Raw genomic sequence first — 16,939 nt, 5'->3', positions numbered from 1 at the left:
AAAACAACTAGATGCAGGAGTATTCAGCTGAAATTTGCCCAGTCCCTGCACATCTTCAGGCATCTGCTTCTATCCACCTTTAGAACGCAGGAAACTGAGCTCTGCGGAGCACTGAGCTGAACCACCAAGGCTGTTCTCATGTTCAGCATAATCAATCAAAACATCCCTCGGTGAGTCAGTAGCCTCCATTCACTAGGGCGTTTCAGAAGCTCAAATGACTCATGAAAAACTTGGCTTCTCATTACAGATCATAGAACTTGGAGATACCTATTTTGAAGAATAACTCTTAACATTGGATGGCTGACCTAGATATACAAAATAATAAGTAGAGAAAAGTACACAATCTGTAATTAAGCGTTACTGGCTTATTAAGGCTTAACCTAGGGCAAAGCAAAAAATAACTGCAAAATTCAGAAAAGAAACAATTTGTATCATATGAATAGGTTAATCTTTTAGTTATCTTCTATTTTGTGTTTTCACAATTAATTTTATGCTTAACAACATATCTTTATCTTTTTCAAGTCTTGTCTTAAAAAAAAATAAAGTTTCACCCTTTCCCCTTTTCTAGCCTCACTACTGAGATTATTATTATTATGCAAAAACTTTCAAAGCAACAGAGTAACCTGGGTGCCTTATACAGCATTGGGTGTCAAAATAGAGAAAATAACTACATTCTACAGGAAGATTCCCACTGCTCCTAAAAATAAGAGCAGTTTTCACTGCTGAAGCTATGGGTTTCTGTCTTCTGTCTTACAAATACACCCAAGAAGTAAGAATACTTCAAAATATGGAAAAGAATAAATGAAAGAAATAATGTATGGATGGAAAATAACAGTTGAGAGTTCTTTACTGCTGACAAATTACATAACCAGTAGCTTCACTCCCTTACTACCTTGTGAAGAAACTAACAGAAAATCTTTACCTTTTGCCATTAAGTAAGCTGTGTTCAAGAATGAAAACCCAAAGTGAACTGGACACATCGCCTAACGTAACACTCTTAACATAATCACATTATTCCAGTTTAAGTGTTCCCTACCAGTCTTGTGAAAAGCTTAAAATGATTGCTTACTTAAAGTCACTTGTATGAAAAAAAATAAATAAAGGAATGCAGAGAAACAGTATTTTGCTGAATTATACAGTTCCTGCACAGCATCTGCCTTATGCAGCGCTATCATATTTCATATGATTAGTGCTGTATTTTCTTGCAGTAAGCAGAGCCAGCATGTGCTTTGTCCTCAGAAGACCTCCAGGATGCATTTAACTCTGTGCAGGGCTGGCAGCAGCAGACCTGGTGGTTTCTGCGGTTGGTAGCTGCGTGTGCATCTGCAGGGCTGCCAGGGCGGGCAGGCAGACTCCTGCTTCTTTCACCAGACTGGGACTCCCTACCAGCACAGAGCTTATGTGTGGAGCATTTTAACCCAGGAATGCTAAAATACAGTCTTGGGTGAGTGGCTTTTATTTTTCTGCAAACAGCGAGTGGCAGCTTGGAACAACCAGCAGCTCTGCCTCAAGATGCTTCAGGCCCTGGGGAATACATGCTAAAGACAGCATCCCACTGAGAAGACAGCATATGGAAAATGCAGCATTAAGTCAGCGTTATATCTGCTTTTAACAAATAAAAAAAAAAGGCCGAAAGTGAGAAGCGAGGCAGCCAACGACCCATCCCTCGGGGCACAACATGGCTCCCCCCCCCCCCCCCCAGCCCGGGCCCAAGATGGCGGCCTGGCTTCATCGCCCCGGAGCCAAGATGGCCGCCGTCTGACTACAAGTCCCAGGGGGCGAGCGGGCTGTGGGGCGCGGCCTGGCCGCCGCCCGCCGTGCCGGGTAAGGGCAGGCAGGGAGCACGGCGGCGCCGGGCGGAGCTGGCGCCGTCCTGGGCTGACCCCTTCGGGGGGCACCGGGGCTGCGCGGAGCCGCCAGCGGGGCCCCGGCCCGCTGGGAGGTAAAAGGGCGGCGGGCGGAGGGCGCGGGATCGCGGGGCGCTGCGGGGCTTCGCCGGGCCCGGGAGCCGCCTGGGCGCTGTGGTGCGCGGGGAGCCGGCCTCGCTCCTTCCCTCCCGGGAGCCGCTCTGGGGCTGGCGATGAAGCTGCCCGATGGTGGGCAGCCCTAAATAAAGCCTCGCAGGTGGCGGCCCTTTGCTGTTAGCAGCCGGCGGCATGCAGGGCAGCGGCCGGAGGGAGGAAGCAGAGGCGTTCCCCGCTGGTCGCTACGAAAGCCTTCGTCTGAGGCTGTGCTTTGACAAAGCCTTCTGGTGGATTATTTTTGGAATCCTTCTCTGTGAAGCGAGAGTTCCAGGAGTTCTCCTCAAAGGAGGGGCAGTGCTTGCTTTGGGACCGCATCGTAATGCTGCGGTGCGTTGGGGCGGCATTGCACTTGTGCGACAAAGGAGCTGCTTCTAGTACATTGCAGCAAAAACTACTATTTCAGAACAAGCTGGTTTTGCCAAGCTGTATTTAAGTTTATTTGCTAGGCTGAATGACAGATAAGTTTTGACTTCAGGCATGTCAAACTCTGTTATCTTCCGCTTATAACCTCAAAATACGTCTTGTCGCTCGAACAATGAGGAAGCTGGGACAGTCTGGTGGCACTTGGCTTCCTACGGTTTTGTTGAGACTGAGACTTTTCTTCCGGAGTGGGTGGGATTTCTATCTTTGTAGCATTAATCATTAAGCGGCAGCTTTCTCACCTTCAAAGCAAACATTAAGAATTCGCATAGTAAAAACTTCTGTCTAAGCTGGTGCCCGAAAGGGGGAGAGCATCAGTACCCTCTGTTTCCTGGTCTTGTTGGCTTTGTGGCTGGAGCCAAGTTTGTGACTCTTTCTTTCAGGAAGTCAGAAACTTGCTCGAAGTGGTTTTCTGCTTCTTTTCAGATAGCTTAATAATCCAGCATGCGGAAATGAGATTTTGTAAAGATCAGTCAGCTGAGCACTTGAAAGATGTGATGTTGAATTAAACAAGGCAGGGAACAAATTGTGGATAGCTACTAAGATGGGGAGTTTGCAAATTTTAAATGACATTTGTTATGCTAAGGGGGGGGAAAGGAGACAAGATCGGTTTGTAAAATTCCCCTTCAGAAATTTCAAATTTTACCTGAATGATTTGCACGTGTACCAATTACATGTGTAATGCTAAATAAAAGGTTGTAACGTATAATTGGTATCTAAAAATAAGGTTCTTATCCCATGGAGGTGAGGAAAGAAAAGGTGATTTCAAAGGAAAATGAGTTAACTTGTAGGAAAAGATTACTTTTCATATGTCATGATTGGGGTGACTTGTATCTACAGTCCTCTACATGCAGATCTAGTTGCATTTAGGTAATAAATCTTATGCTTTCTTTGATAGACACTCCATGCTGCCCCGTCACATGCAGAGGCTGGGCAGAGACTGGATTGCCCACTTGAACAGTTCTCAGGTATTCACTTTGAACGGCCCAGTTTCTACCTGCATGAGATGGGCTGGACATTATCCTCGGGCCTCGTTTCCTCTTCCTGTTCCAGTTGACTTCTCAGCAAACTGGAGGTTCCCTCCGTTTTTTGGACCTTGGAGGCAATTTCAGAACTCCTATTGGCAGCTTGATAACTTTGCACAAAGTTCTTGTTTCCATCTACCGAACCCCAGTATGAAATCTGAGGGAGAAGAGCCACTGACAAAGAAGAGAAGGCTTAGTGGTCAGCATGGTACTCCAGCTCCTGAGGAAGAAACAAACTTCTCTAATCAGAAGGAAGCATCGTGTCTTTCTGTAGCACAGAACAAAAAAAATGATAGCAGCAAGAAAGGTAAAAAAAAGAAAAGCTCTTTGCTTGTTTTGTTTGTTTATTTATAACAAACTTGTTAGAAGCAGTGTTTCCTGCAACTTGTGAGTTACTATTTTTCTTGGCACCTCTCCCAAGAAAACATCTGTCTTAATGTTACAGTTCTGTAATGCTGTCAGTAAATTGCTTTATTCTGTGATGTCAAACAGCCTGTCAGAAAGAAAGGTGTGCTGTACTTGGTGGCAGAGCAAATGCAACGCACAAATACACCTACTCAACTCAGTAATCTACTTTCATGGAACTTGGAAATGTCTGTGTTAACTTATTACACGTGACTCCAAATGTTTCACTGGGTGTTTAGGGTATTAACAGTTCTGTCAACTGTGAAACAGGGGCACAGTCAAGACTGTAAATTAAATAAATTACTTCTATAGCAAAGTAAAAGTTGTATTGTGCCTGAAAAGGACAACAGATGCCATCAGGATCCCAAAGGGCTTTTTGGACACAAATATCCATAAACATGAAGAATTCCTTCCTGAAGAATTAGAAAAGTCATCCATTATCAGGAGCTGAAGGAAGGGAGGCTGCTCCACATCATTACTACTGAGTCCTGCCTTAACCCCCTCCTTAGCAAGCATGTCTTGACTTTTTATCTGAGAGAGTGGTGGGCATTGTGGCCCATCCTAGTTATCTTTCATTCACACATTGTAAGGTGACAGTAATTAAAGGCACTCACTGAGGAGCAATGTGACTTCTCTCCCACTATAAAAACAGTATTTAAAGCCTTGCTGCACTTGCAAATAGTGGATAAAGTCCTGAATAATGCAAGCACAGGGCTGAAGTTTGCTACCCAAGTAGGGCAGATACTAGCAGCTCTTGCTGTTTGTTGATAACACAGGTAACTGGGTCTTGGCACACTCCTGGATGAGCTGGAACATAGCTGAAAGGCATCTTTGATTGCAGTCTTTTTAAGTGGAGAAATACATAGCTGAAAAACAATTAGACACTTAATGGTGCACAGATATTCTTCTAAACTTTTGTGTACAAATAATAAATACTAAACTAGGTATGGCAGAAAGGCAAAGTAAGCCTTTTCAGAAGTTTTTTGTAATTCTGAGGCTTATAATTTCTTTAAATTGCTTAACCTCGCTGAGGAAAATCAACTTTGGTACCTGTTTTGGTACAAGATAGCTCAAGAGGTGTGTATGCTGTGCTAAGGGTGTGCCCCAGGCTGCCATACCCCATGGCCACTGGGGAGGCAATAGCATGAGCCTGCCTCAGAGACTGGCTTTGGCTTACTGGTTTGACAGCCTCCAACAAGCAAGATGGTGTAGTAGGACAGCAGTGAGCTCCTTGGAACGTGCCAGTTCCCTTATTTCACAGCCATTTGAAATCGAGAGCCTGTAATATATTTCTGGTGTGTTTCTTACTGATGCTTATATAAAGTTTATCTTAAATGGAGGGCCTGAATCAGTGCTAATCAAAAGAGCTTTGAGAATTGCTTAAGCAATTTCACAAATAGTTGTCAGTAGAATGATTTCCAATAGAAGTAAGTCATATGGTGTTATTACAAAACTTGTTTTCTGCTGCTTGTGTTCTTAACAGGAACCATCAAAAGGCACTGGGAATATTTCTGTCAGCACAGTAAAACAATGAAGATCTTTGAAAATAAAGAAATTGACCAAAGCAATAGAGAAAGTGAAGCAAAATTTGATTTTACAGTCATGTCCTACAATATCCTCTCACAGAATTTGTTAGAAGATAACTCCCACCTGTACAAACACTGCAGGCAGCGCTTGTTAATCTGGACATACAGATTTCCCAACATTCTGCAAGAAATCAAACAGCTGGATGCGGATGTGAGTACAAAATGAGCGTGTGAATGTTAGTACGAACTGATGAAATAGGGCAGCAAATGTCTGCTGTATTTTCTTTTAGTAAGTGGGCTCTCTAGTGAATCTTACAGAGCTTTTAGTTATCTCGTGCTTGACAGCAGTTCTGCTTTATGCTTACATAATCAGTGTATTCTGTGTGATCCAAATTTGCAGCAAAGGCGAACTCTACAGTATGAACTACTCAGAGTTGCTTTTGTTTTTTTAGAGCCGTTTGTTAGACCAGGTAATAGAGAACTTGTTGTTGGGTGGTAATCCTTGGTTTGGCAGGCAGGCAGCCTCAAATGTTGTATTGACTTTCCTGATTGTATGAGGTCCTGAGTGACAAAACTGCTGTTTTCTTGAGATTAACGTTCAAGGTTGTGAGAAAGATGCAGCTGGTAGTAGTACCTATTTCGAATGATACTCTGATCCAGAAGTATTCTTTCTGGCTGGTATTCTGCACCATTTAACTTGTGAACACGCTTACTGCTCTTTGCTGCTGAGCCATACTTCTGAACACCTGCTTACAGCAGTGTTTGAAAAAATACCTCGTCTTGTAGGGCTTTACATGTCCTTGGCTGGTTGGCTGTAGGTGTTTTTGTTTGTTTTAAGGACATTCAGTGCTTATTGTTAATCAGGAAGTCAAGTCAAACTTTGCTTCAGTCATTGTTCAGGCCAGTGAAAGTTTGGTGATAGAGTTCAACCTGTTCACATCAGAAAACAGTGCCGAACAAATCTAAGTAAACACGTTAGAGAAGCCACCAAAAAGCTGCTTTGTTGTGCCACTTGGAAAATGCAGTTGTGTGAGTATGTAGGCAGGAAGCTGAAGATGAAAGTCCTCTTCAGGAGGGGCTCTGATGGGGATCTGCCTGGTGCTAGCAGCGGTGACAGGCTTCTCCAGGAGGAAGGCTTGGAGCAAAAGCCAGCCCCTCTGGCAAAGAGTGGAGTGCTAAAGCCTGTGGAGCCACGCAGCACAAGACTGGGATGGAGTTGATGCCTTGTATTGCCTGCAGAGAAGATGGAGATGCCCTCTGTGCAGAGTAAATCCTTGCCAAAAGACATCAACTTGTAATTGAGTCATTGTTCTGAACTGTAACCAAGAGGGCTTCTTGTTAAAGCTGAGTAGAAACTTCAGACTGATGCTTCAGGTTGTGCTCTTGTCTTTGAGACCTTGAATGAGTTGATGTTAGCTGGATAAGCAGAGTCTTGCTGCTGTTCAGTAAGCACTGCTAACTCATTACCCTTCAGCAGCTCAGTCCTTTGTCAGAGTCCCAAGGTGGCTGTAAATCTGTGTGTAACTGCAGTGTGCTCACTGCAGAGAAGGCTCCAGATGCTCAGAACTTTCTTAATGGACTATTTTGGGGCTGATTTTCAGTTCAGATTGTCATAAAAAGGAAACTTCTCATCCACTTTGTAGTTAAAGGAAAGTGTGTCCTTGGCTTCTTTATTCCATTGCTATTATTTAGCTTTATTTAGTTTATTTCTAAACTGCTGAGAATGTATTAACAGGTCACTGCTTTGATTAAATTGAATTTTACATCTGAAAATGTGTCTGAGAAAGGCGGGGAGGAATTAGAGTCCTTTTCACAATTTTAAGGAGGTTTTTCTACAGGAGAGTGAATCCTTTTGTAGGATTATAGAGGCAAAAAATCTGAAATACTTTTTGTGTTGTTTAAGCCTGTAAAAACTGCCAACGGAGAGATAAATTAATATCTTGACCAACATCTTTTAACTGTAAACTTTTGCCTTAGGTACTTTGTTTACAAGAAGTCCAAGAAGACCACTACAGAAAAGAGATCAAGTCAAGTTTGGAATCCCTGGGTATGATGAAATTCTTATTAGTATTTTTTTTATGACCACTTTTTCTTTTTTCCTTCTGATACTGCCCTTGTCACTCTGTCATATGAATCGGTGGCAAGGGACAAGCTGACAGGGATGTCATTCTATGGTGGTTTAAACTCACTGAAATTTTATTTGCACCCAGTCCCAGGGCCCCACTCCCTTCCCGGCGCTGGTACTTGTTTGATGCCATGAGGAGCCTGGACTGATTTATTTTTTTCTTTATTTCTTAGTAGTCTAGCTCCCAGAACCAAGTGCAGGTAAAGAAGGCAGCGTAATGGCAGCACTGACCTAAAACAGCTTGGAATGTGGAATAGCAGTGCAAGGCCAGGCTCCTGTGGGCAAGGGAGCTTTTGGTCAACTCTGCTTTATGGGGCTGTACTTCATGAATTTATATGGCATGGGCTGGGCAGAGAAGTGTTTTTTTTTTTGTTTTTTTTTTTAAAAAAAAGTATCGTGGCAAGATACTTAGTTATTTCTTATACAGATAAGGGGTCATTAAAATCTGAGTTTCAGCTCTGCATAGGATAAAGAACTTGGTAAATTACTATTTTCAGGTGGACTTGCATGAACTCCAGTTCTGTCATTTGATAGGTGTCTCAGTTTTCCTGTTGCAAGCTTGCCTCTTGCTGCTAACTGGATAATTGCATAATTGTGTAAATATGTTGAAGCATTTGATGGTCTATGAATCATTTTAGACAGTGATTTATGACTTACAGTGATTATTGCTTTTGATCGGAAGACTTCACTGCCAGTGTTTTTAAACCATTATTGTAACATTCAGAAAAAAAACTTCAGTATGCAAATCCACTTTCATGGGAGTTGGGGTTTAGATTTTGTTTCGGTGTTTTTGTTAATTTCTTGTTTTGTTCTTCCACGTGAGGAGAGAACGTGCTTCATATTTTTGAACTATTTCGATGCTTATACATTGCAGTAAATTTGGTCTAATGCCTTTTGCAGTTTTTCCTTTTAACTGAAGTTAGGACAAAGTTTTGTGTACACTTTCCTTCCTGAATCATATTTTTAAACTTTTGAAGAAAAGTTTAGAACTTTCTTAAGAAGTTGATTCTTGGCATACAGAGAAGGAATAAAATGAATGCTAAGGATACTTCTTCATATATGAATTATTAATGACATTAAATAATTTCTCATTTAAAGAATATGAGATAAATACCTTTATATAAACTTGTTTACATTTTTAGCTGAACTTTATTTTGGGCAGTTAATGTTGAACTGTTTTCCCATCTTAGGGAAAACACTTCCCTTGGTAAAGCAACTTTCTTTTGAAAACAAGAAACAATGGGGATGGTCCCTATCAATTTAATGTATAAATGGGAACTAGGTTTTATGTACTTTGTTTTTATCATGACCCAGCGTTCTTGGTATTCCTTTCCTGTCAAAAGCCATAAAAGCTGGAGTTTCTATAGGGAAATTGTGATGAATATTGTTAATGAACTCTGTTCCCAGCTTTGTATTTAGTGATGCCAAATAATTCCTATTAAAATCAGCTTTCCTCCAAGGCAATGTCTGAGACTTTTACCTCATAAGTCCATGACGGATGTTGAAGAAACACAGTGGACATCCCTTATCTTTGATAGAAATAGACTGGATCTTTACTGCTGGGGGAGAAAAGTAGCATGAAGTCTTTCTAATTTTTATATATATATTTTATCTGTATTTCTTTAACTTATCTGTACTTATACAATGGCATTGTATGTTTTTAATTGCCTTTCTTGCAGGGTATCACTGTGAGTATAAAATGAGGACTGGGAGAAAGCCCGATGGCTGTGCTATTTGCTTCAAAACTTCCAAATTTAGCCTGATCTCGTCAAACCCCGTGGAGTTTTTTCGCCGTGATATTCCACTCTTGGACAGGGACAATGTGGGACTGGTGTTGCTTTTGCAGCCTAAATTTCAGTGTAAAACTAATGCTGCCATCTGTATAGCCAACACGCATCTGTTGTATAACCCACGGAGAGGGGACATCAAGCTGACCCAGCTTGCAATGCTCCTGGCAGAGATTGCTAGCGTGGCCCCTCAGAAGGATGGTACCTTCTGTCCGATTATCATCTGCGGTGACTTCAATTCTGTTCCTGGTTCCCCACTGTACAGGTTTATAAAGGAAGGAAAGTTAAATTATGAAGGACTTGCTATTGGGAAGGTAAGGTGTGTTTTTTGCTTCTCATTTAAAAAAAAAAAAAAGGTTGATGCTGATTAAAAAGAAATATTTAAGTCACACTAGAATATGATAGCTGGATTTGTGATTACTAACATTGCAGTATCAATCTTGGTTCCCCTTGCAAAGGCTGTAAAGCAAAAGTTACTGTGAAGTTAAGCCTGGGTCTGTTAGCTGTGCCTTACAGAAGGCTGTCTGTTTCATTTCAGCATGCTGGAAGAATTTGCCAAGCAAATTAATTGTTCTCAAAAGGCAGTTAGCCACAAGATGATGGTATTACTGTTTCTAAGTGTCCTGGTCTTTAAATAGGATAAAATAAGTACTTAATCAAATATGTACTGTGTTCTCCCTGGAAAGATGACTTCTGTTTTAGATATGAAGTGTGAATTAAAGTGGTTAGAATAACTGTAAAACTATGATTAGATGCTGAACATAAACTGTGTCAGGTTACACGGTTTTCTTTGTAAATTATTGTATGTAACTGTTAATGTGCCAAAAGCTATTTAATAGAAAGTAACTTGAGTACATACAATGAGAAAACAGGAGCTTTTGTTTGTTGCTAGTGGGCTGTTGTTTCTAGCCCCTCTTTGACTTGCTCCAAGAAGAATAAGCATCATAAAGATGAAGTAAGTGTTTGCTAGGGAGATGTTTATTCTCGGTCCTGTTATGTTGCTAGAAGTGCTCTTGGTAGTTTCTCAGCTTTGTGTCACAAGAACTGTCTTGGAAATCTAGGTATCTGCAAAAAGTTTGGTAAGAGTTAACAAAAGAAGTTTACATAAGGAGAGTTTAGTGTTTTTATAGAGACTTGACGAACCATTATAGAAGACTTACTCTAAAGAGCTGAATTCCATGTAAAACTTTAAAATTTACAGAATTTTTCCGTTCATTTCAGTGTTTTTAATCAGATTTCTGTATGAAAAAAAGCTTGTTGTCTTTCTTAGGTTTCTGGACAAGAACAGTTTCCAAGGGGACAAAGAATCTTATCTATTCCAATTTGGCCAAAAAAATTAGGTATTTCACAGAACTGCGTATATGAGATAAAACAGCAACAAAAAGAAGAAAATGCAGGTCAGTTTGGGGGTTGATGAATTTTGTGGTCCTTTGAAAATATCCTGCAGGCAGCACTGAAAAACAGAAGGTCTTTTCTAGTAGAGGGGAAAAATGAGCCTTGAGCTTGCAAAAAAAATCATTGGTGGGCTTGTTAGAGGGTAAAGTTATTTGTTCATGTCAGTATTTGCAGGTTTGAATCTTTTAGAAGACACAAATACTATTAAGGAGCTGATCCATAATAATTAAACAAATGGGAAAAGCAAGTGGTTCCTGAGTGTTAGCATATCTCTCATCCACCTTTTTTTCTGTGACAAACAAAATAATTTGAAATGAACTCTTTGAAGGGAATTATAATAATGGAACAGAATAATTTAATCCAGCTTTGTGAATTTTATCTTGCTTGCTGCAAGAAATAAGTGTACTTAGAGATATAACAGGTGGCTCTTTTATTCTGTAGCTTTTCGATACAGGTTTCACCTACATCCTATTTTTAAAATGTAAATGGAATGTATTTTTGTTTTGCAGGAGAAAAAATGGAAGAATCAAAGTTGAACGATACTAAGGAGATTGTAAGAACATCTGAAAAGTACGTTTTGTGGGGAGGAGGAAATGGAAACCATGGAATGGTTCTTAGTTTTTGGGGTGGGGGAGAAATATATGGCTGCTATTTGAAAAGAAGAATATATTTGTGTTTACCGAACTGGTGGAAGTATTTAAAATAAGGCACAGAAGGAGGAAGCTACCGTAACTGTGTATGTGTGATATCAGGCTCCAAGTTAGCCATTTCTTCTAATCAGAAATGAGATCTTGGTACCACACATGGCTTTTCTGAGAAAAGTAGAAGATAATCTGGGAAACCCTCTGCTACAGTGTAAATCCCTAGCATGCCACGTGTTGAAGACTGCTGGCAGGTTTTTTGCTTCATCTTAAAATGAACACGAAATAACAAGACTGATCAAAGTTATTCCCTAGCTTTGATCCGAAGAGTGATTAAATGGACTTGGGTCGTCTTGTCTTAGAAAAAAAGACAGCTGGGAAGGGATAAACAGGAAAACCCTTAATAGCTCGCAGAACATGAATAAAAATGGAAGGGGTAAGCAGTGAGTATACCGATCATGACAAATTTCCAGGCAGTAGCTATAAAACAGGTAAAGGTTCTTCCTCGCCCCGCACAGATAAAATTACCTGCTAAGCGTTGTAGAAGTTTCTAAGAAATAGTAAGGTAAGCTCACAGAAGAAAAGTCTGTTGTATGTGGCTTGCCTAGTATGGATGCAACATTGTTGGCCAGGTTGTGAGCTGCAGGATTGTTGATAATTTGGATGTTCTCCAGTGACCTGTATTCCTGTAGGCATCACAGTTGTTACTCCCAGCCTGTGTTTGCTGCTGGCTGGTTCAGGCAGTTAGGGCAGGCTGTGATGACTCCGTAAAGCTGTGCTTCTGCTAACTGTGGATGAAAAAGTTCATCAAAATGCAGGAGGCAGAAATCCATGGAAGCTGCAATGGATAACCTGTAGTGTAGCAGAATCAATGAAAAAGAGGAGCTTATTCCCCAGCAATTTCCAGAGCAGAAATTACTACCACTCTGTATTGTACTCACTGTCACCCAGGCAGGTGACATGCTGATTTTTTTTTTTTTTTTTTAAAAAGCTTGGGTTTAACCAGAACAAATTGCAGATTAGGTTTAAAATGCAGCCCATTCAGGGCAAGGCAGGTACAGCTGAGGGAAGGGTAATTTGCTAAAAGATGCAGTTGTCTTCTTTCAGGATTGAAAAACCAGGTGAGATGAGGTGGGATGAACCGGAGTAGCCTGACAGGTGATGGGGAGACACAAAATAGGAGCCTAAGTAGAAGGAAAATAAGGCATAGGCAAATGTAAAAATACCTGATAGCTTTGTTTAGAAAAAAAAATAAGTCTTTATTTCTCTGTATGCCCAGTTAGATGAGTTCAGTTAGTCCCTTCTCATATAAACTATTCTCATAGACACTTCTACCCATGTTTCAGGGAGATATAGCACAATGAGGGCATATGAGATCTTAAAAAGTGTGGATGGAGTTGATCCAGTTTTGATAGGCTTTTAGATGTCTGCCACTTACTTGAAAAAACTGTTTTCATTTTACCTTCAGAGGTTTGGGTCCCTAAAGCAGAAGGTGGTGGGATTGATTGCTCAAGAGAAGCACAAAGGCTGTATAACCTACATATCCTCATGATGATTTTGTTTGAACTAGAAACTTCTTGGTGTTTCTTCATTGCTTGTTCTTTACAGGAAATGCAGGAAAATTAAATGTTTTTCTTTGACTCTGTTTAGGTTGTCTTCAAAATTGCGGCACCATTTTAAGTTGTCTTCAGTGTATTCTCACTACTTCCCTGAAACTGGGATGCCAGAAGTAACAACCTGTCACTCCCGAAGCGCAGTCACAGTGGATTATATCTTCTATTCTGCAGCAAATGATGATGATGCTACCCAGCCAGGTAAAGAAATCAGCTTTTAATTATTTTTTAGAAATGCTAAAAGGGAACTTCCAGATCCTGTTGTAAGGGAAACACAGTGACAATTTGATCTGTATCAAACATCTTGCGGGTTTCTGGTGTTGTTTTGAAGCAAAAAACTTCTACCTTTTACAAATTACCTGAGAAATGTGTCTGGCCTTGTAAACTTGCCACAGCTGGATGTAGAGTCCCACACAGGGCAAACTCTTTCAACTTTCTAAACATTCTTGTAGTTGCTATCTCAGCCTGGAGACCAAGAGCAGAGGAAACAGAAAAGCAGCAACGTAAGGAGCACCTAGGAAATACTGGTGTCAGTAACGCATGCAGGATCTCAGTGGTAAAATAGTAATTTACGATGTGCATTTAAGTTTATTAGTGAACAATTTCTTAGAAAATCACTTTTCAGGTAGGTTTGATGTAATGTCTGTCAAGCAAATGACCTCGTGCCTTTCCTATGAGAGCAGACACTGGCATGTGCCCCTCTCCCGTTGCAGTTGCAGCTAAAACTCACCAGATGGTGCAAGAAAGACACGGTGCCTCTGTGGGTGTATTTCTTCATGGGTAGTAGCAGTATTATCCTTAATTGCTTTTGTGTTCTTACCATGGATATTCCTGAGCAGACTTTCCATGTGAGGCGTTCCATGCTATAAAAAAGAAAAGACTTTCCACGTTACATTTAGCTGTGTGTTTTATGTCATTGTCAAAGAACCTTGCACAGTGCAGCACTATCAGATAAATTAATGGCTTTGCAGAACTCAGAGCAAAGAAAGCCGGGTTCTGCTCCTGCTCCCAGTGTAGGTTGCAACTGATATTTATAAATTAACAATCATTTCAAATACTGAAATGAAAACGCCACCTTCATCTCTCACACCCTGAGTCTAGGCTGTTAAAATTAATTGAGTCAATACACAAGTCTCATTTCTCTTGACATGCACAACAAATGCTGTTAGTGTAAAGTAACAAATACAAAAGCTTTAAAACGCAGAAATAAAAGTTCTGAAAAGCTGGATGACAAGTGTCTAAGCTCAGTCTGGATTGTGTGACATGAGTGCTGTGTGGTTTCAGTTGGTTTCAGTGCAGCACCTTGCAGAACAGAATCCTAATTCACATGCCCATACATTTTGTTGCAGCACCAGTGCCCCAGCAGAGCTGTAGCACTTCTTTCTTCCTGCATGGCTTTTCAAATAGATCTTTCACCCCATGTCAGAGCACAGAATAGGAGTAAACTTGAGTTCTCAGAGTAATGTAAAGTAGTGTAGTTCTCATTCATTAGTTTTTAGTTTGGATTTTTCAGTTTTCTGATGCCTGTCATTGGATGTCCATTGTGGAAAGTTGTCCAAAGTCAGAAGTGACTTAGATGTGGTCTGAGGCTGGCTGATCACTTTTTTTTTTTTCCCCATTAAAGGTGTTGGGGGTTTTTCGGCAGAGTTCTGATGCTGTGCTTTGTGTTATGCTTAGCTAAGGATTTTGGACTTGCTGTGAAAGCAGGATTCAGCACCTACCTGGCTCCTTCGGGATTCGATTTTGCTGGTTGCAGAGTGCCCTGAGCCGAAATTAATTGCTGCACGTGGACCAAGCTGTCTGTAGTAACAAACTGCTGCTTTATGGACATTCGGGTGCTGTGCCAAATGATAAACTTGGCTCGAGAGCTGGGAAGACGTGCTCTGGAGCTGCTGAGGCATCTTCGCAGCGAAAAGGCTTTGCTTCAAAGCAGTAGTAAACAGCTGCTGGGCTGTTAAAGGCCTGGAAAGCTGGCAGTTGGCTAAGGAGTGAAGATGTTGAACTATCTGAGGAGTTTAACACTTGCTGGATAATCCTTTAAATATCCCTACTGCTAAGACAGTACCTAAAAAGGTTCAGTCAGGAGGATCTAAATTTGCTGTTCATTTTCACACAGACTTTTTTTTTGTCAAAGTTAGAGCTGCTGTTTGTGCTGTACCTGAAAAGCACTTAGCCCTTCAGTATTTATTATCTCTGCACTCTGAAAGCAGTAGCTAGGGCTGCTGAATAGTCGTCTTCCTCAAAGAGACAGCTTAAGAAGCTTGAGTTTGTTGACACATCACTACAGGATCTTATTCTGAATGGAATTCCTTTACTTGACTCAAAAGCTTATTAATTCTTGCTGCTGATAGCTTTCAGTTTCTTTGATAACAGATTTTAAGCATATTGTAATAGTAATGTGTAATAATGACAAGGCTGTCAGTCATCTTCCCCTCTTCCATGAACAATGTGGTGTTTTTGGTATCTGGGGGGTGTTTTGGTTTGTTAGGGTTTTTTTTGCCATTATAGAAAGTAGCAGGAAACACCAGAGAAAGATCCATTTCTTATGAAGAGCAGTTAGGAAGGGAGATACCAGAAGGCTTTTTTCCTCAGTAATGAAGCCATCTGCTGCCTGCTGGAGAACTGTATGCTTGCGGATACAGAAATAAAATGTTAATGTGAAATGGTGACTCTCAAAAGATCCTTCATTTTGCAAATGTCAGCACTGTTTAACCATGCTGTTAGGCTGGAGCCTAAGACTGGATTGTATGAGGCTTTTTCAAGGAAGTTACAATGGACAAATCAATCCCTTTCCCTTTCTACCTCCATTTATCCTTCTGCAAAATGAAGGGGCAGTATCTTTCAGAGTACTTTAGGTCGTAAGTCCTATTGTAAGGGTACAGTAACAAACTGAAAGAATTTCCAAAACACCTTACTGGTGATTTTGCATGGAACAGTAATCACTTTCAATTGTTTTTTGTTGTGTTTTCTTCTTTCTGAATATGTATGAATGTGGTTTTTAATAGTTAGTCCACACTGATGAATGTTTCTATTTTATTTTTTTTTTTTAATATTAGGAGCAGTGGATTCTTTTCGTGGAGGTCTGAAGCTTCTTGGTAGGCTGGCACTTCTAACAGAGAAAGATCTCTGGACTGTTAACGGTCTGCCCAATGAAAATAACTCTTCTGACCACCTGCCATTGCTAGCAGAGTTCAGGCTTATTGAGCGGTAATAACCAAAGGAATTTTCGTGTAACTAAAGTCACCTTCACCTTCTCTCTTCATGTGATTTTTATTTTTAAGGGGTAATTCAAGCACTGCTGGTCCGGTTTAAACAGGTTTGCATGCGTGCTGATTTGTTAGTGTTGTGTAAAGTAGACTTTTTAGAGACTTTTTTTAAACGTTTAAATGACTTCATGAAGTCTTTGAGGCAAAAAAAAAGTTTACATTAGCTTCCTTTGATAATGGAAAACATCTGTGCCAGTCTTAAAATGGCATTATTTTTCACAGAGATAGTGTAAATGGTTTTTATTGTAAATATGAGTAAAACTGATTATTCTCTGACAACTGTGTCATTCTTCGAGCAAAGGGAAGTGAGTTTGTGTGCATGCCCCATTTTGCAGTAAGTAATATTTTATTACAGAGTTGCTCTGCAGATGCTTTCATCTGAATAATTCTGCAAAGGAATTTCCTTTGTTACTTGTAGCCAGTGCAGAGGCTGCAGGGTTGGACCTGGATAGTTTTGCCTAAGGCAAATACTTACGCTCTTAAATTACTTCTTAAACTTCTAAAAAGTCACTGTGACACTTTAAATGGCCAAACTCAAGGCAGTGAACATGACAGCCTTCTGAAAACACACCCCACTCCCTGGCAACCCCTGACACCATTCAGGCAGTAAAATTTTTCTATTTCATTAGGGTATGTTGTAACTCCAAAGGACTGTACTGATTCCCTTTCCAAGGGGGGAAAGGATCACCTTAAGTTTCTTCCCCTGTTTTGA

At 40.7% G+C, this 16,939-nt stretch overlaps 1 protein-coding gene across 3 annotated transcripts; it reads left to right on the top strand.

Annotated features, from left to right (window-relative positions):
• Positions 1-1,684: 1,684 nt before the first annotated feature.
• On the top strand, positions 1,685-16,506 carry ANGEL2 (angel homolog 2). 3 transcript variants are annotated; one of them, XM_027453709.3, is made up of 9 exons: positions 1,685-1,824; positions 3,343-3,776; positions 5,358-5,611; positions 7,378-7,447; positions 9,205-9,626; positions 10,583-10,709; positions 11,217-11,277; positions 12,999-13,162; positions 16,018-16,506. In XM_027453709.3, exons 2-9 carry the CDS (start codon positions 3,350-3,352, stop codon positions 16,170-16,172), a joined length of 1,680 nt encoding a protein of 559 aa, XP_027309510.3. In that variant the 5' UTR covers positions 1,685-1,824; positions 3,343-3,349; the 3' UTR covers positions 16,173-16,506. The 3 variants fall into 3 exon arrangements, with proteins under 3 accessions (XP_027309510.3, XP_027309507.3, XP_027309509.3); XM_027453706.3 differs by having other exon boundaries at positions 1,782-1,942; XM_027453708.3 differs by lacking the exon at positions 1,685-1,824 and adding an exon at positions 1,993-2,351.
• Positions 16,507-16,939: the final 433 nt, after the last annotated feature.

This window comes from Anas platyrhynchos, chromosome 3 (genome assembly GCF_047663525.1).
Source record: "Anas platyrhynchos isolate ZD024472 breed Pekin duck chromosome 3, IASCAAS_PekinDuck_T2T, whole genome shotgun sequence".
Classification (NCBI taxonomy): Eukaryota; Metazoa; Chordata; class Aves; order Anseriformes; family Anatidae; genus Anas; species Anas platyrhynchos.
Note: the sequence above shows the minus strand (reverse complement) of the source record. Positions and strands in the feature narration are given on the sequence as shown.